At 42.9% G+C, this 24,028-nt stretch overlaps 1 protein-coding gene across 1 annotated transcript; it reads right to left on the reverse strand.

Annotated features, from left to right (window-relative positions):
• Positions 1–224: 224 nt before the first annotated feature.
• On the reverse strand, positions 225–23,860 carry rab3gap2 (RAB3 GTPase activating protein subunit 2 (non-catalytic)). The gene is made up of 36 exons (XM_079175309.1): positions 23,791–23,860; positions 23,513–23,688; positions 21,493–21,581; positions 21,173–21,290; positions 20,173–20,254; positions 19,814–19,861; positions 19,591–19,666; positions 19,375–19,476; positions 18,623–18,722; positions 17,987–18,085; positions 15,259–15,407; positions 15,091–15,170; positions 14,009–14,101; positions 13,743–13,882; positions 12,649–12,844; positions 12,286–12,429; positions 11,144–11,226; positions 10,995–11,059; positions 10,809–10,899; positions 10,566–10,687; positions 7,498–7,708; positions 7,031–7,128; positions 6,644–6,752; positions 6,385–6,545; positions 6,029–6,203; positions 5,485–5,664; positions 5,110–5,216; positions 4,776–4,842; positions 4,438–4,508; positions 4,312–4,347; positions 4,139–4,213; positions 3,451–3,675; positions 2,180–2,269; positions 1,857–2,081; positions 1,554–1,718; positions 225–1,148 (listed from the first exon to the last, which is right to left on the reverse strand). Exons 2-36 carry the CDS (start codon positions 23,619–23,621, stop codon positions 990–992), a joined length of 4,140 nt encoding a protein of 1,379 aa, XP_079031435.1. The 5' UTR covers positions 23,622–23,688; positions 23,791–23,860; the 3' UTR covers positions 225–989.
• Between the last annotated feature and the right edge of the window lie 168 nt (positions 23,861–24,028).

Below are 24,028 nucleotides of genomic sequence, written 5' to 3' on the forward strand. Positions count from 1 at the left end.
TATGACACTTTTATAACAAACTGTACCATGTATTCATTCATGTTTTTTCAACATACTGTTTTTATGACATACTATAACTATTTTATACTGTTACTTTTTCAATGAATTTTTATGGCATACTCTACCACTTAACATGGTGTTAAGAGTATCATCACAATTAAACAAGTAGCCAACAACACTGCAATAGGTCAACATAAACAACTAAGCTTTTGAGAAACCTCTTTATTCTGGATCAGCCCAGTGGGAACAGCTGGACATAAGACTACAGAACAGGAGGTTTACAGGCACAGCTAGTACAGTACTGTCTGCATATATAAATACAAAATAAGGTCCATATTTTTTATGATACATCTTTTGTCCATGAGAGGGAAAGTGAAAGAGGAACTTGATATGGCACACAGTGAGGACACCAACACACGGACTTTCGAGGTTAATCCGATTGAAAGTGAAGGAGAAGTGACAAAGAAAAGACATGCCCCATTCCTTAATAACCATCTCATAATCATATTCCGACAATACTCTTCAATAACACAAGTATTTATATAACAATAACAATTTATGTTACATGCACCAAAATATGGATTAAAAAATGTAAAAGCCTATCCTACCCACCCACAGCCTACTACAATGAAGTTGTGAGGACAAAGGTTTGTTATTAACATGAGCTGAATGACAAAACACAACATGTCCTCCATCTCAATGATGTAAGAGGGTGAGAAGGCCATTCATCATCGTTCTCTTTGTGGACTGCATGGGACTTCTGGACACCACAACTCCAATCCTGAGGTGGTACAGACCTGGTTCTGATTAGATAGTGGGTGGTGGTGGTGGGGGTCTATCTGCAGTCGCCATACATACTACACCTGTCTGCCTCCATCAGTCACAGATTTTCATTTCTTTGTTATTTCCTTCCTTATCTCGCCACCTGCCTACTATGACCACTCCTTTAAAAAGGTGACCACATACCCACACCCACTCCCCCCTCCCCCTCAGGTAGAGTCCTCAGTGGTGAGGGCATCCACAGCCTCCAGAAGGTGCAGGGCCAGGCTGTACTGGGCGTGATTCTCTGGCAGGATTTCAATCAGACGGCCGACCAGCCTGCTGGTTTGGGACAGTGGGACCAGGGGGCACCGCAGCTCACTAGGGTCCTGCATCACAAAATACATTCCATTGTTAAACAGGCAGCTGGGCCTGCCACTGCAAAACTGTATGGCTTATTTTTACCTTACATTTTTTGGTTATGGCTGATAACAAGGCAAGATCAGCAAAGGAAAAAAATAATCGACCAAAGAACAGAAAAAAAGCTAAAGGGGCAGTGATAGAGCTCAGGCCAAAACAAGAGTCCACCAATCCTGAACTAGTCCTATTCATTATTCTTTAAAACATATTATTCATGGGAAACATTTCTCTGACTTTACTTACATTATAAGGACATTAATATTATAGTGAAAGTGCATCATATAAATGTCCTTAGAGTCTAGATGCTCTTTTCTATAAGAACCAGCGCATGAAATGTCTTGAATGTATCAGATGACATTGTTTTGGTGTCTCACCATAGCCTTGAGCCACGTGCAGAGGGTGGGGGGGAGGCGAGCCAGCAGCTCCATGGCAGCTTGCGTCTGGCTCTGGCTGTGAAGCAGCGAGTAACTCAGCCTCTGGCCAGTCAGCACCAACAACTGGGAGCCCAGCACATCCTTATCTTCCACCTCCAGCATCACCTGGGGGATAAGAGTTACATCAGAACATTGGGTTGTAGGAATCATCAAGCACTGATCAGCATAAAAGGTTTTATAAAAGTAGTAAAATCCTGATTTTAGCTTCTGTCTGCCACAAAAGAAAACCACATTTTGCCTTGCCTCTTCAGCCCGGAGGTCCAGGCCCTGGTTGTAAAGCTCGCAGACGATGTGCCGCCTCAGGATGTCGGGATTGACCTGCAATAAGGAGCCTAGCTCCAGACACAGCGAGGGCCACCAGTCAGCCTTGGGGCCACTAGAAGGCAGAGGGGGGGACTTGGTGCCGGGGGCTGAGCTGGAAGGATCATCTATAGCCTGAACCCAGCCGGTCAGCACCCGGAGGAGGAACTGAGACGGAGCAGGAATGTGGGAAAGATGGAATGAGATGACAACAAACGTTTGCTTTCAAGATCTTCATTTTCTCTAGACGTAGATCCCCTCCTCACCTCTTGTCGTAGCGAGACCAGGCCTGGGTCCATGTCTCCAGTGGGCATCAACTGGATGGACGTCAGATCTCTGAAGAAAGCATTCTTACCCTGGGATGTTTGAAAGATTACAGTAAGATTTAACTTCAAAGTGGTCAGTAGATACAAAACCTTATTTTGAAAAGTTGAACATAGTCAACATTCAATAGTCTAAATAATGGCTGCAACAGAAACCAGAACAATACTTAATTCATTGAGGATTAACACTATGTCAAATTGTGTAACTTCAAGTGATGCACGAGTCGAGCGAGCCAACTTGAGTGTGTTTGTCTATGCTACTAGAATGCATAGAGTTGGTGGTTTGTGGGTCGGGTCGGATTCAGGAGGTTAATTAACATATTTCAGCAGGTCAAGCGTCTCTCATAATGGCTCAGTGGGGGCATCACTAGTCCCTTCTACCCAATAAACCATGTTTTCATATGCGAACAGACAAAAAGTTCTGGTCGGTGATTTTTTGGTCGGGTTATTTCTCTATGGACTCTAAACACAAGGTACATATTAGTGTTGTCATGATACTTGAATTTCTAACTGATACAATACCTTGAAAAGTATCAATTTCAGACCATTTTTGATACCACAGGGACACATTTACAAAAATGAGTGCATACAATTTCAGATTTCTATTAAAAGATAAATAGCAGTGTGTGTAAAGTTGCTGTTGCAGAGAAGAGAAAGCAGAAAGCGCAGCCGGTATCGATACTGCAGAAAATGAATAATGAAACAGTTTCAAATATTCAGTATCGATATGTATTAATAATTCAATATTTTTGACAACACTCATACATATATCGTGTGTTATCAAGTTGTGTAAATGAAAAACATTAACGCTTTAGTGGAGAGTGGTGCACTTTAGCCTCTTGTGGTCGAAATGAGAATTACAACAATAAACACTTCACAGATGAAAAAAACGAAACTTAACAAAATGATCCTGGCAAAAAAAATGTTTTGTCCCTTATTAAGTCATAAACACAGGAGAGAAAACACGTTCGGTCAGACTTAGAAAAGTTGTTTTTCACTTCCATATATATATATATATATATATATAATACTGCATTATGAATCAATACATGATGACACAACGCAAAGTCAAAATCAGTGAACAATGCAAATGATGATAATCTGTTTGGATAAAAGTATCTAGTGGCTAGTAAATTATGTCTTAAGTCTTGTTGGGACTTTTAACTTCTGTAGAAAGGTCAACATGAGTGTGTGTGTGTGTCCCATCTCCTCACCTTGCCTTCAAACAGACTGAGTGGTTTGACCCTCAGACTGAAGCTCATAGCAGCGTGCAGCAGGGAGGCTAACAGGCAGTGGTGTTGCACCAGTGTGAAGCAGACGCCTCTCTGCCCCAGGGCCAGTTCAGCTAGTTCAACGAGGGACGCAGGGCCTTCGGCCCCGCACCACGCCTCTTCCACGGACAGCTCCGGAGGGGCAACGTCCTCCACCGCCGAGTCCGCCTGTGTGACAAAAAGCGACCGAAGAGATGGTGAGGAAAAAAGCTTGTGTGCTTGTCATATTATAATCTTAAATCACAGTTTAGTTCACAGTCAATGCAGTCAAGTGCAGATTACAACACATGCACAGATTTTAAAGTCCCCCCTGCACCTTTTCGGGATACATTATATCCAACAATTAAACTTTTGAAATGAGCAACATTTGTATGTTTATATATTCTAGACTGAATTGTAAGAATTTCTATTGAACTATTTTGTTGAGAAACCCTATCAGACACAAAGCATTACTGCAGGTAATAATAAAAAGTTGTTGGACATTGTTCCGAACTAGCGAATAGATCAGATGCGTATCAAGTATACAGTAGGTGTGGTTAGTAGTGGTAGTGATGGGTTTCTCCATGCTCTGCTTTTCCTGGAATCTCTTTACTTGCATAGTAATCAATAATAGACAAATGGCTCCAGTCACCTCCATGAGGATCTGCAGCAGCTGGACACAGCAGCCCAGGAATGACGTCATGGCTTTGTCTCCCATCCCAACATCCTGCACACATAAACTCACATCCTTAAAACATGCAGCGAAATACTTGAATTGAAACACTTCACATCTAAAATAATCGTATCAAATCTATACGTACTTACCCGTCGACATAAGCGATCTTTAGGTGCCTTCCCCACCTAGGAAAAGGAAGTGTTAACATTTTAAATATAGCCTCACAGACAACGCCTTCCATCAGACACACTGTGCACTTCATGTGCATGACTTACCTTCTCCATTAGGAAGGCTGCGGCTGAGAAACGCTTGACAATGAACGTACTCCACATCATGGCAGAAATACCTGTGAGGAAGATTCCGTGAAGTCAGTATTAACACCAGTGATGGTCATTTTCAGAAGGTAGGCTACTGATTTACAAAGTGGGGACGTTAACATCACTTCTGGTAACACAGTACTTTCGCTCACATATTTGAGCTATTATTTAATGCATATCTGAGGAAAAGTACACCGTTTCCAACAATTATAGACACAAATATGATTAGATGGATTAGACATTAATATATTAAAATATTTGCATGTAATAAGCATGAACAAAAAAAAGCCCTTCACCTAGTTGGATATATGGACAGGAGACTAGCTTCAAATGTTCAACAGCCAACCAGAAGTATCGGCCCTCCTAGGAAGAGAAGCGGGTCCAGATTTAAGAACAAAGGGGATTAGTTATTTGTCATCCATGTTCCTTGGGTTTAGGAAAACCTGCCTTCCCCCACTTCGGTGAAATTGGCTTGCTGCAGCGAGTAGTGATAATATACACCAAATTAACTGAAGATAAACATTGGTGTTTAAAACATTTAATGGCTGTCTTACTTCTTCTGAACTATCATAAACAAAAAACCTATGCGTGTGTGTGTGTATGTGTGTGTGTGTGTGTGTGAATGTGCACCTCGGGGTCTTTGTTCCACTGCACTACATATTCCCAGCAGCAGTGGGCGAAGAGCAAGTCAGGTGAGAGGGAGTGTGGGAACCGCTGGCTCACTGCCACCAACAGCTCTGGAAAACACAGTGGACTTTGTTTGACTTGGATTTGATCTGAGGGTATAAAGTGTGTGATATAGTGTGTACTGTGTGTACTGTGGCAGTCATAACATTGCTCTAGTTATGCTGTATGAATCTACAAAGGCTATTAACAACATTACCGATAAAAGCACAGATAAACCTATTCAGCATGAGAGCCAATGTAGAAGTGAATATCCACAGTTATGTATGTCAACATTTTGATCAGTTCTTGTCCAGTTCTTGTCCGGTTCTTAGTCCTGACCTGCTGTCCTGTCTGTGTCCTCTTGGCTCTTCTCCTCCTGCTCATTTCCTTCTTCTACAGTCCTCTGCTCTAGTTTTTCGTCTACCTCTTCGTCTTCTCTCTTTTGGAGAATTTCCTTCAGTCGCTCAGGGGCCAAGTTGTGTCTGAACACCCACTTGGAGACACTGTCGGCAATGCCACCTTTACAGATGTAAAAAAGAAAACGACACAAATAGAAGATCTGTTTTATGTAGCCACACCAAGATTATTACGGAAACCCCAAGAGAAATTCTGGTCTAAATTGTTTTAGCCTTTTGTTTAAAATCCGTTTTGGATAATAATAAGACATGTTTTTTATCAACTGTGAAAACAAGTGATTAAAAATGTTTTGGCAGGTGAAATTTTTCTTTTGTCAGGATCAGTTGTTTGTTGTTGTAATACCCATTTACCCAAAAACAGAAAGAAACACATCATAGCTAACAAGAAAGAACCGCGGTCTTACTTTTTTGATAGCTCATCTGTCTGCCTGCATACATCCCCGAGGATATTCTTCTTTACAGCTTACCTGTGCCTCCCTCCAGCAGCGTTTTGATGGAGCACTGAGCTGCAGCACCCCCTGCTGCTCCCTGAGGAGGAGGCACCAACAGCAGAGTCTGCAGCACCAGCACGTCCTCCAGCTGGCGAACACACACCACCCACTGCTCCAGCTCTAGGGACACCGCCTCCCACTCTGACTGAAACTGTCCCACACAAACACAGAAAACGGGTCACTGAGTGTGGTTTTAGTTGCGGGTATTATGCCTAGAAGTAGTTATAGTGTTGGTGAAGAAGGTGGGGGAGTACCAACTCGTAAATAAAAGTCAACCCACAGACTGATGAGTGCACTCCTGTGTGTATATCTGTGTGTGTGCATGAGACTACCTTGCTGTCAGCCCGGCTTGTGATGCTCGCCTTGGCAGCACGGTGAGCAACGAAGGCGGCCAGCAGAGCAGCCGCAGCATTGTGGGACTGGATGCATGTGCAGCGAACTTGCTGCCACCAGGGAGAGATGGACTGGGGGTCCCACGACTCCTCAACAGCTCCTGAAAAGAGGAAGTGTTAACAGTCTCCTCCTCCTCCTTTTTTTCATGGATTGACACTTTTGCAAATGAGTCAGCCCACGCTGGACACAAGCACACACCTTTCATGTCGCTGAGGCCGATGAGTAGCGTGTGTAGATTTCTAACGGCCTCTTCTGGTTTCTGCAGCACCTCCTTCTCTCTTTGCAACCACACACTTAGCAACAGAGACTGAACGGAAGAGGAGCAGGTGTAAAAGGGTCAAACAGAAATATTAGAGGAATGAGCATTCATTTAAAGTGGTGGCACTCCTGTACTAAAATACTTGTTTAAGGATGGATTGCTGTCATTCCCATTCTTTTTATGGAAGGTTTTTGGGGTCTATAGGCAACATTCCCATTCCAAAAACTACATCATAATTACATTAGTCCACATAATCATCTGACTGCACTTTTACCTCCATGAGCAAAACACAACTTAATTTCAACCAATCCTTTCCTCCATCTTACCAGCAGCTGCTGTGGACTGATGCCAGCCTGCTGCAGTGTGTCACAGACTTTATGGGGAGGGCTCTTTCCACACAGACAACCCCAGAACATAAAGTTCCCTGCAAAGGACACACAAGAGTAAAGTCCTCAGTCTGGACTTGTGTGGTGCACTGATGTCAGTGAGATTTCTGTATATCAAAAAGTATTTTTCTTTTCTCCTCCACAACCCTCTGTGTGACTTGTGTAAATCCTACCTATCCTGTTTTTACACATGGAGAAAGACGGCAATAGAATTCCACTGGTGTAAGACAGACACTACCAGCATCTCACTGCCAAATGAAGCTTCATACTCTTACCTGATACTTACGCATCAATTGATTTGGCAGTGTCACACTGAGATGAACAAAATGCTACACATAGCCTCATATATTTTGATTGTGTCATGGTAAAGGTCTGGTCGTACAATGTGCATACAAATGTTACCATACCTAGATGATTCCATTTGGTTTCAGAGCCGCGGGTGACCCTCAACCCCTCGTCGTCGGTGCACTCCATCTGAGAAAGAAAGGCTTGGGCTGGCATGGGTGAGTCAGGTGAGTCCTGGGCGAAGGAAACACTTGGTCTCGCGGTGAGCTGGGCGTAGCGTTGCAAGGTGGGGCCAACACGGGACAACTCATCCTCTATGCCTTCAAGGGAGTCCTGTTGGGTGGGGAGACCATAAGTGTTTATCATAGAGTTATGAGTACTAATTACTAGGGCTGCAACTAACGATTATTTTAATAATCGATTAATCTGTCGATTATTTGTTCGATTAATCGATGAATCGGATAAAAAAAAACTACAAACTAAAAAGCATTAATTTCCAACCATTTATTCAAAAACAGAGCTGACAGTGCTAATTCACAGTGCAAAGAATCTTCAGAAAGTGCACAAACAGGTTGCTCGAACATCCCTGAGCTGTGAAAGTAATAATTAAAAAAAAAATGGACTAATATCAGGAGTGGGGTTCAGCGGGTTACCCACGCCTCTCAGTGAAGGGTAGACACGCGCTGATCCACTCAGTGTGGCGCGCGTGCAGCCCCGGACATCACAGACCTGTTATTGCTCAATCTCGTGCGGCTGAACGCCACTTGTCCCTCTAAGAAGTTGAACGCTGACCGCACGGGGCCGCGTAACTAGTTAGCATGCCGGAGTCTCGTTCGTTATCGGAATTAACCAGACAAATCGCTCCACCAACTAAGAACGGCCATGCACCATGCATCCCTCTTAATCATGGACCCAGTTCAGAGAAAAACCCACAAAATAGAACCGGAGTCCTATTCCATTATTCCTAGCTGCGTTATTCAAGCGACTGGGCCTGCTGTGAACACTCAAACTTCTCTGCCACTTATTGGGTGACCAGGGACGTGCGGTCAGGTAAGGCAGGGGAGGCAGAGCCTCCTTTTTATAGTCAAAATCGCTGAATGTGCTCATGTCCTGTTCAAACAGAGAGGAGACACGCGAGGTGAGGCAGCGAAGAGCTGTGCCTCACCTCAGATTGCGCAATCCCTAACAAACTGGGTTAAGCGCGTGCCTTTTGCTTTCTCATTGTTTGTCACCACTGTAATATTTGTAGACACTTGTATTATAAGTCCTTTCTTTCCATAGAATAGGTCATGTATTGTACTTCACGTGTGTGTAGAACATATTCAGTCTTGTTGATCTGACAGAAACCGCAGTGAAGAAGCACAGAGGGGAGCAAACAGTACCTCTGCCTCACTGAAGGGGGCGCGCGAGAGCCCACGGGTCGGGTTCATGCTTGTAGTGCCGTTACTCTTCTTCTACACTTTTCTTCTTCTTCTATTTTGCTTGCAAATGTTGAAGATTAAATATCTAAGCTTTAACAATTCTAAAAAAACAGGGAAATATGACCATATCAACAGCAATTCAACCTGTGTTTGTTGTTCTCTTTATAAATCCGTGGTTGTTACACAGATTTTCGCGGGTCGCGCCCGCGAGCGCTCCGCTTCTGAAACAGGTTGGTGGGGCAGGTCACAGATCGCGGAGCAGACGCTCCCGGTGCAATCAAATATGTACCTTACCAATGTGTGTAAAGAATGCTGATATGAAATATGAAAAAACAACCAGTAGTCAATGTGCAAGTTGCCAATTGAATGGTGATTTAAGCTGCTCTATATTGGGTTCATATATTTGTAAATCTGACTCTGAAATAGTCAGTGCCTCACCAGTGTGGAGAATTTAAGTATTAAAAGCATTATTTAGTAGAATTAATAACACCCCTAGTGGTGAATAAAATTGTCACAATGATGAGAATGTAAATTATGTTAAGAGTCACAATATATTTACTTATGGAATGTAATATAGGTTTACAGGATGTTTACTTATAGAAGATATAATATGTTTGCAATAAGTTTACTTGTAGGAGTCTTTAACATAATCATTGGAAGTATTGAACCAAAGTACAGTCACATAGGTTAGGGGGTTCTGAGCCATGAGGCAGAGAGATCAGGGGAGATAGGGTCAGTGAGGAATGCAGAGGACAGGCTCTTCACGACCATATAAGGGAATAGGTCGAGGACCAGAGACATCAAACGGGACATCAAAGGGGACACAGAGGAGCTGGACAGATGACCAACAGAGCAGGAGGAGTCCGGACGACTTCAACCAAACACTGAGCTGATAACTGGCCAAAGCCACTAGGGGTTTATTGTATTTCGGCCAATCACAGAGGCTGATACTGGACATTTAAACATTCGGACAGAGACTTTTAAATATAGGATAGTTGCAGAGAGTTTTGGGTTCTGTTCGCGCCGTTACCACTCCGGAGTTGACCAGCTGGGCTGGCCGATTAGGTGGTGCAAGTGAGGACTCAGCCCCAAGGGACATATTGATATCGATAGAGTAATTCTGTCTGCAACTGTTCTAGCTTCTCATGTTAATTAAATACTTTTTGATTGTAAGACGGATCCAGTTCATTTTTGGTGGGACTTTGCTGCAGAAAGTTAGCAGCAGCAGAAGTCCAGCGGCCTGGCTCTCCCCTGAAAAGGTCTCCCCTCGACACCAGCCACTAGTGACTAACCTCACTGCACTTCACTGAGTGGCGTAATAATCGCGCGACACAACGAATCGATAATGAAATTCGTTGCCAACTCTTTTAATAATCGATTTTTATCGATTCGTTTTTGCAGCCCTACTAATTACATTACATTACAGTCATTTAGCAGACACTTTTATCCAAAGCGACTTACAATAAGTGTATTCAACTAGTCACCAGAAGTCATAAGTGCATCTCCTTTGTTAAACAAGTATCTAAGAGCATAAACCAGAGCAAACGTACAGTGCAGAAACAAAGGAATACAATAAGTGCAACAAACTAATATAATAAGAATATACTAATAATAACCACGTAGCAACAATACTGCCCTAGTTAGACGCTTTATCAAAAACCTTGTGTAAGCCTATCATATGGTATTATGTAGTTTTGTATCGTGTATTACAGTTTAAAAACGTCTATGTGAGTGCCATTAACAAGCTTTACATATGTGTATGTCCTTACATTTTCAGAGCAGGCCTCTCTGTCTGCACCAGAGTGCAGGTTCTGGATGTCTGTGTAGAGCTGAAGCAATTTCAGCTGTGAGGAGCAGAGCTGGAGTAATGCTGCATCCACTTCCTCAGGGTCTGTGATACACAGAAATACATAACCACAAACAAAGACAGATAAACCAGATTGTATGTTATGTACGGAACATTTTACACTTACAGTACAACATTTTTTCTTAATAATAAACCGTCACGTTACCTTGTTGCTTCAGAGTGTCATTTAAGGCGCATGTGACGTTAGTTAGACATGAGACAGGCGCATTCTTGTTTGACAGCAGAGACTCCAAAGCCTAGAAGCAAGAGGGAAGACTTTGACTGTTACCACAAAGACACCAGGCCTCTCTGTTAGTGTGTGAGTCAGTTTGTTTTGTAGCTTTGTTTGTACCTGCTTTTTAATGGCGGGGTGTTTGATATCCAGCAACACACTTTTTGCTTCGCTCTCCAAAATGTCTGAAAAGTAAAAAGATGTGTAGGCACATAGAAGGACACAGATTCAAACCTCTCTTACATCTCCATACATCCTGTATCTCTTACCAGGCTCCACCTCTCTGCTCCTCAGTAGAGTGGTCAGTCTTTTTATCAGGTGCATATCCTTGGCTCGCTCGCTTTTCTTGTCACTGAAAAGGGGGAAGAGAGATAAAGAAGGGTTTGGATATCAAAGCCTAAAATGTGTGAAGGCAATTTGTTTGTGAGAATATGAAGACTTTTGGAGCTGTGGTTGAAAACCTTGGTTGTGAAAGTAAATTATGAAAGTCAAGTTGCCATAAATTCCCATTCTTTAGCAGGACCTAAATGTGCCTCCTGTTGAATCGAGTGAGTACATTTTGTACAAAAATAAGTTATATGCTTCTATAGCTGAGGTACATAATACAAATATTACTAGAACGTAGGGGCGTAAAGATTAACTGTAAGGTGTCTGAAAATTGGTAGTTCAAATCCATACGGCTAAACAGATACAAAACTCTGCTTCGTCAAAAATTTTCCCAAATCCAAAGTGGAATCGGTCAAAAACCGATACGTCCGTTATAAACAGACAATCAGAAAAGGCTCCACTTGAGCAGAATTTTACATGTTATATGACATGGATGTATAAAGAGGTGTATGAGCGGAAAGAGACAAATTGAGGTTTTCTGTGTGTGCACGAGGCAGCGAGACCTCTGGCCCCGTCTCTCTGCTATTCATACAGTAAAGGGGGGACAGGAGCAGAGGACAGCCAGCGAGCCAGCAAGTCATGCGTGAAAGCAGGCGGTCACTAGTGGGGAGCTAGCTAGGTAACAAGCTATGAAGATTCAGAAAAACAAATAGGTTTAAAATGTGCCAGGCGATGGTTTTGTATGCGGGGAGGCTAAGCTACATTCAACAGCAGCACACAACCATTTTGCTGCCTATTTGGCATGTTAGCAAGTGATAACCAATTAGCTAGCTGGGGTACATATATGAGTCATGAGTGTTAGTTTCTGCTGCTAGCCGAAGAATAGTCTTGGACATGACCCCCATTAAGGCTGCAACTTGTCAAATTAACAGTTTCCCTTTTGTACGGTATAAACAAGTGAGATACAGTATTAAGTATTATTTAGTGTGCTTCAAAAGGTGCTGGACTATTTCTTTTAAAAACGCACACATGACAAACGCTGATCTACAGTATCTCTGAAGTTCATGTATGTCTGTGAACCAACCTGAGGGCCAGATGGAAGGGGATGTTCACTGTCCTCAATGCTCCTGTGATGGGATCCAGCAGACACACCTGCTGGGTGAGGAGCTGCCAGCCCTTACTGGTAACACTGTTCACCCCCATCAGACGGTAGCCAGCGTACAGCAACCTGGAAGTGGACGCGCACAAAACAACAACATTTTACATATATTATATTGTGTGCTATTCCCCAGTTTGTCTATCCGTGAGTGTCCAAGTGTATAGCGTATTCTTCTGTGGTACTACATACGAAAATGCACATGTGCTGCTTTGTTTGTGATGCTATTGAGTCTAAGAAAGAACAGCTGTCAGAAAAAGTTTTCGCCTTCAGTTTCCGCATTGTTTATACCTGCAGTGTTTGCCCACAGTGAAGGCTCCAACTCGAGGCCCCTGTTGCATCCCCCACACCTCCAGGATTCCCCTGCGGGGTGCGTAGATGACCAGGAACAACGCATGGCGTCTGGGAAGGGAGGCAGAGGGGGAGAACTCCCGATCACCGCGCTCCTCCGGAACCTGCAGCCAACCCAGTTGAGCATCTCGGTAACCTGCAGTTAAGTTAAATCAATGAATGGTCTTATGATATTAAAGAAGGAGTCTATGAATGTTTGATAGTTAGCATGTCTCTCAGACCACATGGATACTTCCGATAAAGAGAAATGGAATGTAAAAGAGGGATATGAAACCTCTACCTTCTTAGCACGTGCTCCATGCTTCAAGGGATAGTTCAGATTTTTTTGGAGTGACGTTTCATGACAAGGCTACTACTGTGGACGGGGCCAGCAGCTAAACGTCTCCTAGCCACTTAAAAAAGGCCTGCCTAAAATAAAAAAATCAATATCGGTTTAAGTGTATGCCATATTTTGAATATTTTCACTGCTTTACCTTGCCGCCAGACTGCCTGCTCTGTTATCAATGCACTGTTCAAAGCCAGAAGACTCCTTTGACAAACAGTCATTTTAACGAGCAGAACACGTGAGTTGCTGGTCTAGCACTGCCCCGACCAGTTAGTTAGTGAGTGTTGTGTGATTTGATGTTTTGAAAGGTTAGCTCGGATTTTCCAAAGTCACACAATAACACAAACAAACTAACCAATCAAGGAAGTGGTAGACCAGCAACTCCTGTGTTCCGTGAGGTAAAATTACTATTTTGTCAGAAGAGAGCATAGATGGATACAACTACTTCAGTTCTCCAACGGAAAGGGCTGTATGACAAAGGTAGAGCGATAAAAATATACTTATTATAGCGTACACAGCAGTACATTATTTTTCTCCTCTGCTGGTACTCCTGTCTGTTTCTCCAAACTGGGGGTGTGCGGACCTTTATCTACTGTAGTACCTCATACAACCCCACTTCAAAACATCCAAACGATTTATTTAACCTTTTTAAAACCTCTATATTATTCAGTTCTGAGTCCTTGGTCTTTCCTCTCTACTCTGTCCTCACCTTTCCACATGCGGATGGCAATGCCCCTGGCCAAGTCCAGCAGTGTGACTCGACCAAAGTCATCCGTTACTCCCGCAAGCGTGTTGCAGGGGGACAGACAGATGGACTCGCCATGACGACGGGAGTCTGGAAGACCAAATCTGGGCGGAAGAGGTCGGATTTAAAAGAAAGGACGACGGAGGGGAATCAACAAGCTTCATATTGCCAATATCAATAAGGCACAAAAGGGCATTGCTGCATTTGTGTCGAGATATCATGATTGTTACCTGATCCCCAAAGGTGTTGCAGCCTCCACCTTGGGCTTCTGTTTCTGAACAGCCTCCTCTTCATTCTTGTGCTTGTTCCAACCTAGCCATCCACTGAGAGGAAAAACAGCAAGAAGAAATTATGAAATATGAACACAGAGAAAGTTAGCAAGAGACAAATATGATGATGCAAAGGATTAAGGCAAGGCATGAAGGGAGACAAGAGTATAGAAAAGTAATAAGGGAGAAGAGACTGAAAGCAAACTACCCCCCTGTATGGATTAAGCTGGCATTGAGAAGAGAACAGGCTATAATTCAGAGTATTGATTGGGCTGCTTTGTGCTGTTTCAGCGATACACAGTTGTCAATAGTGCTGCAGTTAGCCTTTAATTGTGTATGTGACAGGAAATGAAGGCCCTCACTGGCACTCGGAAACACTGGGCAACCCTATTTGTCTTTAAAAAAAAAAATGAACTACACAAATTTAAATGTGGTGTTAGTTTCGTGCTTTGGAATTATTACTTATTGACTTTACCTGCTTTCTTTAACTATTGTTTGTCTAATTTACGGTACGTTTTTAGAAAAGTCAAATTATGTTTATGTTAATCACACACAGTCTGGACGGAGATCATCTCGAAAACAATGCTTAAACGCCGTGTGGACGGAGGACTCAGGGAGCCGCAACAGAGGGGCCGAAGAGCAGCATGCGGCTCTGGAGCCGTGGGTTGCCGACCCCTGGTTTAGTATAATGAAATTGAATAGCCTACTGAATATAAAATTCAGTTTATAAACTATTTTATTGAATATTTATTAAATAACTATTTTTCAAGGATTTTTTGATTTTTGAATCACTCCTTACAACGAAGTTTTAGTGTTGACATCCAAAGGAAACAGAAAATGCTTAATCAATCATTCCCAACCATAAGTGTGCCTGAACAGCCACAGCCACACAGCCACACAGCCACACACACACAGACACACACACACACACACACACACACACACACACACACACACACACACACACACACACACACACACACACACACACACACACACACACACACACACACACACACACACACACACACACACACACACACCTGGCAGCATTGAAGAGGGCTGAGGTAAGTTTACTGGCCACAGCGAGAGCCACGTGAGAGAGGAGAGGCTGAGAGCTTCCCTAAAGACAGACAGAGAGAGTAATAATTAATTACAGTCATTCTTTTTGGGAAATAAACAGCCCAACTGGCTCCATCGCTCTCTCTCACCTCTACAGCATAGTAAAAGCCTGTGTATGGCCCACCTCCCACAGTGACATACTGGCTCATGGCGGGGGGGCTGCCCTTGACTGACGCATTAAACCCCCCAAGGATGGATGCATTCTTCATCTGGTCAAACACACACAGCGTCATGATGCCTAACAGGAGAGATGAGAGAGAACAGGGATGAACAGGAATCAGTGCAGCAGTGGTTTAATGTCAATCATTTATTCAAACTGATTTTGAATACAATAATTTCTTCCCGTTATACGACTCCACTGCACAAGACATTTATATAGTCTATATACACTCACCGGCCACTTTATTAGGTACACCTTGCTAGTACCGGGCTGGACCCTCTTTTGCCTTCAGAACTGCCTTAATTCTTAGCATAGATTCAACAAGGTGTTGGAAACATTCCTCACAGATTTTGATCCACATTGACACAATAGCATCACGCAGTTGCTGCAGATTTGTCGGCTGCACATCTATGATGCTAATCTTCTGTTCCACCACATCCCAAAGGTGCTCTATTGGATTGAGATGTGGCGACTGCGGAGGCCATTGGAGTAGGGTTGTCACGATACCAAAATTATGACTTCGATACGATACCTGCCATAAATATCATGATTAAAACCGATACTTACGATACCAGAATTCGATACAATACCAGAAATACGATACGATACTGGTATATTTATCTACAATAGTAATAAATAAAACATCTGAATGGTTCCCTTTTTTACCAGCTTGTTCCTGCCCAGCTTTTTGAACACTACACAAATGGCATTAATATATGTATTAGCCTACAGCAGGATATTAATGAAAACTACCTGTCGTTCTTTGAACTCTTTGAACAGTTGGGGTGTCTGTCTGAAAGGTGCTTTGCCATGTTTGACGTGTTGCCTCCCTTGTGTCTGTGTGGCTTTGAAACAAGTTTTGCAGACGGGTCTCTGTATGTCAGTGGGCTTTGCTTCACTGTCTGCAATGGAGCCAAAGTACTTCCAGATTTCACTTCTGGCATCTTTTTTTCCAACAAGCCGAGGACGGTCGGCAAAAGCTCCTGCACTTGATGCCATGTCTCCCCTGCGATCACTCGCTGTGAGTGAGCGCTGCCTGTTGCGTGCGTGAGCGCTGGGCAGCCCCGCCCCCTTGCAGTCAATGCGTACAGGCAGCATGACAGGAAGCGGAACAGTCAGTGCGCTCTGATCGTGCTCTATTTTAATGTAAAGTATCGATACTAAAAATATGCATAATTTTATCGTTTTTAACGTACGGGTACCGCGGTACCTTTTTACTATCGATACACCGTTCAACATTACATTGGAGAACAGTGAACTCATTGTCACGTTCAAGAAACCAGTTTGAGATGATTTGAGCTTTGTGACATGGTGACATTATCCTGCTGGAAGTAGCCATCAAAAGATGGGCCCACTGTGTCATAAAGGGATGGACATAGTCAGCAACAATACAGATAGTATTCTGCATACCTTGGTTTTAACGAGTGGTTTTTTGAGTTACTGTTGCCTTTCTATCATCTCCAACCACTCTGCCCATTCTTGTCTGACCTCTGACATCAACAAGGCATTTTCGTCCACACAACTGCCGCTCACTGGATATTTTCTCTTTTTCTGACCATTCTCTGTAAACCCTAGAGGTTGTGCATGAAAATCCCAGTAGATCAGCAGTTTGAATTACTCAGACCAGCCAGTCTGGCACCAATAACCATGCCACGTTCAAAGTCACTTAAATCCCCTTTCTGATGCTCGCTTTGAACTTCAGCCAGTCGTCTTCACCACGTCTAGATGCCTCATTGCATTGAGCTGCTGCCGCCATGTGATTGGCTGATTAGCTATTTGTGTTAACAAGCAATTGAACAGGTGTGCCTAAAAAAAGTGGCCGGTGAGTGTATAGTTCAAAGCCTCATTCATAAGGTTAACAATTGAATTCTATAGCAACATTCAAATGCTGTGCAGCTTCTTTTTTTGCATATCTACTCATTGTGTTTAAATCCGGTATTTCTGCACATTTGCAGATAAAGATCACGCTACGCTAATATGATCAGTATTACAACAATTGTAGAATTACATTTCAGTGGTTGCTGCACAAGATAGTTTCTGACTTGTGTGATCCAAACATTTCCAATAACTCAGGAGCGTTGTGAAGTCCAAAAGTTACAATTTATTGTAAACATATATAGATGTAATAAATTCCAAAATTCACAACATGTTTTCATCTTCCGAAATATTCAGCTTCAATCCATATTTGTTGGCATTTAGTCTTTCAAAAACAACATTTTCACTGCGGTTCCGTTGCTCTTTCGCTTGCCACACACAAAAGGGAGACACGCACCTCTATTAACAGGGTGAGCTAGCAGCACCATAAATTCCATCCATCCATCCATCCATCCATCCATCCATCCATCTATCTATCTATATATATATAGAGTTAGAAGCTTCGAGAGTAAAAAAAAAGGACTTACAGTAGAGCCCAACAAAAATACACAGAATGCTGCTTTCCCCTGGAAGGTGTCCTTGTCCAAATATTGTGAGAAGAATTTTGTCATATGTGTTATGAAGAATTCTGTAGTACTAATTGAGAATTACCTTTAATCACTTTAACTCTGTGATGTAATAGAAAATCTAAAGATGGGTAAGCCACCATTCAGTCCAACATTGGGCAATCAACCACCGGTATGAACAAAAATAATTTGACTGTTTGAAAAATAGTCTCTTACCCACACTACTGTGGTCCACAATGGTGTCCATGTCCTGCAGACCCCACTTCTTATAGGCCAGGGGAGGAGGTTGGATCACATCACTACCTGCTGCTGTCGCTGGATGGAGAAAACACAGCTGGTCATTTGGTTACCAAGGAATTGGTTGACCAGGAATTTCATCAATTATAGCTAGCAGGTATGTGTTGCATTCAGCAACATTTAAAACTTGAGCACTGTCCTTTAAAAGTGAAAGATGCGCACACACACCCACACAGCACGACTAGATGCTCAGAGAAACCCTGCTGAAGCTACGGCCTCTAACCTTCTAGAGACTGTATAAGTAAGTGTGTAAGTGTGTGTGTGTGTGTGTGTGTGTGTGTGTGTGTGTGTGTGGCAGTGGTAGTTTTGTGTACATCTCCTTTGTACCTGAATGCCTTATGGTAAACACTATCCATCCAGCCAACAAGTGAAGAACACATCTCTAGTTACCGCAAAATGCTTTGATCACTTAATACTTAACGTTTACCACTAGAGCCCCATGACGTCTCATCCTACAATATGAACACACGAGCATATGCGCATACTGCTTGTTCCCAGTTGGATGCTGGTGACATACACACACTATTCCACACATGCTCACACAAGCAGCAGTACCTCTTGCCACCTGGTTCCTGCAGGCACGCAGAGATTGAAAGAGGCTGAAGCCGTCGATAGTGACTAGAGCGGCAGGGTAGAGGATACTCAACTCTTCATGCTGTGGATGGATGAAAATCCATCATTATACATCTGCTGAATAACATGGTGGGACACGGTCAAAAGCTCAGGAAAAGAGAACCTTGAGTTTACATCAACTTTAATTTAATCCCAGAAATGTGATCCTGAGTTCAAGAATTATTTTCACATACATGTCAAAATACAAATAAAGTAAGTGTTCAACATTTGCTTTTTTGACAAGAGTTACATTAGAAGATTGGTACCACTTTTGTGTCTGTATGGTATATACAGTATGAAGCTACAACCAGAAGACGGTTAGCTTAGCATAAAGACAAGAAACAGAGGGGGAACAGCTGGTCTGCCTCCATCCAAATGTAACAAAATTGATCTCTAAAGCTCACTAATACACATGTTATAGTTTGTTGTTATAGTTCGAGGGGGGAGGAATATGTGCCAGACTATTTCTAACCAGGAGAACTGACTTCCGGGAGTCACTGTGATGTTGCTAAGCAACCAGAGGAGGCTGTGTTAAGGTACCTGGGTGCTGGCTTTAGGTTCCCTATTTATCATGCAGATATCTTCTCATCTAACTCTTGACAAGAAAGCATATATGTATTTGCCAAAATGTTCCTTGGAATCTGAACATCATTTTCATTCACAGTTCTGGTAGGTGTGTACAATGTGTGCATCACCTGCTCAGTGACTCCAGGGTGACGAGGGATCTCGTATGTGCGACACTTGAGCCTCAATACAGGGTCCTCATGCAGCAGCTGGGCCAGGAGGAGAACCCCGTTCTGATGAGACACAACCAGCGTTACATTTAAAACTGACTTGTTTCATTTTCTCTTTCTTCTGCTGAATATCTGAAAATGTAGTACATTAAAAAGAAGATAAGATCAGCAAGGTACCTCTGTGTAGAAACGGACATAGCCGGAAGTGAAACCCACAACTACACATGTCCAATCGGGCCGCCCTGTTGAGCTCCTACACACACACACACGCACACACACACACACACACACACACACACACACACACACACACACACACACACACACACACATATGTTGTCATGTACAGACACACACAGCATTCTGCATATCCTCTATTTCTTACATAAGTATTTCTTACCTTTTCTGGCTTGCCAATGGTATACAGATGGAGCTGCTCACACACTCTCTGCAGTGAGGAAACATACATAAAGTAGGATGTGGTTCACTGTACAGCGCTCTCTCTCATAAACCTGAGAAGAGGCACTTATGCATTAGCTCATGTTTCACTTGTTTCCCCACAGTCAAACAAATATCCCTTTTCAATGTGACCCTTCTCTTCTAGTTTTCCTTGTCAGTCTGACTTTCATTCTAATTCTTGCCTGTACGTTTCAACCAATATAGTGTAATTTTCCTTTATCAATTAGATATAATGCAAACCAATCAACTGTTGTGTTGTGATTTTCATTCCTCCTTAAGGTAATCTAATTTTACTCTCACCCTTCGTCAGTGCTAAGGGTTCCAGTCCAAGACACAGCCAAGGTCATCTCCTCTCTGCCGCTGTCATCAGTACGCCACTTAGCTGGAAGAAACAATGAGCATTAACAGCAAAGTATAACTCCTCTGTGTACTTAGAGATGAGTGTTTGTGTTAGGCCGGTTTGAAAACTGGTTTAATATTAAACCAAACAACCGCTTAACATCAAACAAATATATCAAAGTTGATTGTAGCACGAGTGAACCATAATGAGACAGAGAGCTCATGAATGAGCGACAACTGGCGCAGTTTTAGTTTCCTTTGAGACTAACTCTTCTTCATCTCTTCTCGTCATCATCATTAGAGATGTTCTCATACACTTTTGTCCTTCCCGATGCTGAATCCATTACCTACACTTTCATATTTGCCGCTAACAGGTACCGATCCCATTCCAGTGCGTTAAAAAACAAAACTTCAAACAGGTCATAATTCTTTAAAATGTTATCAGATGTGTTCAAATATAATCTTCTAGTTTGCCTTCGCCCAATACTCATTTTTTCTAGATAGAGCTTGAACGGATCATAATGAAACTTAATGCAACCTCTGGTATTAGCCAAGCAGGACTATGCAGCACTCCAGATGTAAACCGACGCCCTTCCTGCTGATTTCAAACAGACTTTATGTTCACGATGTAGCATTATCAAAAAACGGGTTGCTGATGTTCCTGTGTAGGGTAAATGAGCTGATAAATGATATGCAACGCAATATCGGATCGGTGCATAGACTTGCATACTAGGCGATATCTGATCCAGCATTTTAGGCTTAATTGGAGGCCTTTCCGATACTTGTATCGGAACACCTCTAGTTGTCATATTGCTTATTACTAATGCAACACAAGCTGCATTTGGCGCCATGACTACGGAACGTGCCATAATGACAAATGCCGGTTCATCGGTTTGACGCTCGGACCTTACCGGCAAAACCGTCAGTCGACACAGCTCTAGTGTGTGTTTGCACATCTGACCTGTGAGAAAGACAGCCTTCTGTTCGCGGGCCACTACTAGCAGGTCAGAGCAGGGTGACAGGGACACTACACAGTCCTGCAGCCAAGGGGCCCTCTGCCCTGTGGTCTCCTCCTCCACCTGTGGGGCAAAGAGGAAAGTCAGAGGGAGGGGACCTTTGCTGTCAATCTGCAAATATATGAGTGATAACCACATACAACACCTCAGGTCAGTTTCACATATTTCACAAAGTGGTTTGCAGCTTTTCTGTTATTGTCAATGTTCTTATACTGTCTTTGTTATGACAATGTTAGACAAGAGAATGACAAACAAAAGGAAAGACCGTTGTGGCAGAAGTGGCTCCCTCCTCTTTGTTTTCTCCACTATCCCATGTCGCCTCCCAGTCAGAAGAGTCCCAGGACAACTCATTTTCTGTTAGGTAAAAGGGGAAGAAGGAAATCCAATTAATAATTTGTGACCTCATGCTGACTTTTAATATGACCCGGTGAACTTACTGACACTTTTCTGGTAGCCTACACATCGCAAACATGACAGTGATCGCACGTTCCAAGAAAAGTGACTCATTTTACTGTTATAGAGGGGGGTGAAATCCTGGGCTTAAGTCACAGCTGTTGTGTATGGAAGTGTTAAAGCTAGGGCTGCAACAACGAATCGATAAAAATCGATTATTAAAAGAGTTGGCAACGAATTTCATTATCGATTCGTTGCGTCGCACGATTATTACGCCACTCAATAAGTCGCGGAGATGTTTGAGTGTTCAAAGCAGGCCCGGTCGTCTGAATACCGCAGCTAGGAATAATGGAATAGAACTCCGGTTCTATTTTGTGGGTTTTTCTCTGAACTGGGACCATGATGAAGAGGGACGGCCGGGGGAAACCTCACCCGGCCCGGACACGGAAAGGATTGACAGATTGATGCTCTTTCTCCATTCTGTGGGTGGTGGTGCATGGCCATTCTTAGTTGGTGGAGCGATTTGTCTGGTTAATTCCGATAACGAACGAGACTCCGGCATGCTAACTAGTTACGCGGCCCCGTGCGGTCGGCGTCCAACTTCTTAGAGGGACAAGTGGCGTTCAGCCATACGAGATTGAGCAATAACAGGTCTGTGATGCCCTTAGATGTCCGGGGCTGCACGCGCGCCACACTGAGTGGATCAGCGTGTGTCTACCCTTCGCCGAGAGGCGTGGGTAACCCGCTGAACCCCACTCGTGATATTAGTCAATTTTTTTTTTAAATTATTACTTTAACAGCTCAGGGATGTTCGAGCAACCTGTTTGTGCACTTTCTGAAGATTCTTTGCTCTGTGAATTTGCACTGTCAGCTCTGTTTTTGAATAAAGGGTTGGAAATTAATGCTTTTGTTTTTTTATCCGATTCATCGAACAAATAATCGACAGATTAATCGATTATTAAAATAATCGTTAGTTGCAGCCCTAGTTAAAGCCAACCACTAAAAATATTAATGGAACACAGACATATTGATGATGTTCTACCAAACTGTATACAACTAAATGAGAGTACAAGAGGGGAAGTACTGATCGAGGTTGTGCTGCAGAGAAATAACCTAAAAACATTTAACAGTGTGTTAAAAACAAAGTGACAGAACAAGTAGCAAAATCCAGGATGAAATCCAGTTGCCATTGGCATATATAATGCATTAAGCCTTGGTGCAGTGTGTGGGGGTCAATGTTCCAGCGCTACAACATTGTGCTGATGGCACGATCTGTAGGTCTGAACGCATCCACATGAAATAAAGACTTGAGGCCAGCAGCATCCTGCAGTGATGTGTTCAGGTGCCTCATGTGGGATGACTCATAGCACAAAGGGCAGACACAGTTCTCCTCCTCGCCTCTCATTGGCCTGGTGGTATTGTTAGCAGAGCACAGATGAAGCTCTATCCATCATTCTCTTTACAAAGCCTGACTATCAAAGTATGTGCCATTAGAAACAGTAATGAAAGGAATTCATGTAGGGTTTTCGTTAAATATATTTATTATAATAATTATTTTGTACAACCCTGCTATGCATAAAGAGGGCGGTTACTTTATGCAGTCAAGATTATTAAATTTCGCCCATTGTCACCTGTAGCCAAAAACTTGAGTATAACGTCAGTTCCCGATAAAAAGTCACCCACACACCCTCTGTAACCTTTAGCCGCATTGTTTAACGGTATTAAGCTATAGTCGTTAATATGTTAGTTAGCAATTGCTTTGTTTAACTTAGTGTTATGCCTAGCTAGTTCCAGAGGTAGCTAACTGGACTGTTGTCACTTTGGTTGACAGTAATGTGCTGTAGCATGCTACATAATGCATTTGCATCGTCTATCTAGCCCTGGTAACATACCCGTTTTATTCTTCTCCTCCACTGGCTCGGTTTTCTGGCTCAGGAACAAGTAGTCCCTGACCGTTTTGAGCTCTTGGAGCCGACAAAACTCCAATAAGCTGCAGGACATCTCTCTCCCGTCCCGTCAAGTAGACAGACAGGGAATCAGCCAGTTAGCCCAGTTGCTAACAGTCCAGCTGTGGAAGATTGCAACGTAGCTTAGCAGTTTGAGTCCGTTGGCAAGTCCTGCTATCGTGTTAACTTTATGACAGCCTGTTCACAAAGACAATGTTACTTACTTAAACTGGCCCTTAAATAAATGTTTAAGGAGCCTGGTACTCTTATTTTCAGTTGCAGTTTCCACCCTAATTCTGATGTGTTGATGACACATCGTTAGCATAATAAAGTAAGTACTTCCGGGTCCTTGGTGAAAGCCGTGTCGAACTTTTCAAAAATAAAAGCAGTAACTATTATTAATTATAATCAATTAATAATTTTATGACAGAATCAAAGACATGTTTTTTAACAGTCAGTTTA

The sequence above is a fragment of the Pholis gunnellus genome, assembly GCF_910591455.1.
Source record: "Pholis gunnellus genome assembly, chromosome: 15".
NCBI classification, from domain to species: Eukaryota; Metazoa; Chordata; class Actinopteri; order Perciformes; family Pholidae; genus Pholis; species Pholis gunnellus.

Bases quoted from the DNA above. Each gene is read 5' to 3' on its own strand.
- rab3gap2 (XM_079175309.1), bottom strand. From the start codon at position 23,621: ATGTCCTGCAGCTTATTGGAGTTTTGTCGGCTCCAAGAGCTCAAAACG. The intron at 14,102-15,090 runs GTGTGTGTGTGT...TTTTCCTCTCAG, and splicing joins GCCCTCTTCAATGCTGCCAG to TGGATGGCTAGGTTGGAACA. The intron at 1,149-1,553 runs GTGAGACACCAA...TTTGTGATGCAG, and splicing joins GCACGTGGCTCAAGGCTATG to GACCCTAGTGAGCTGCGGTG.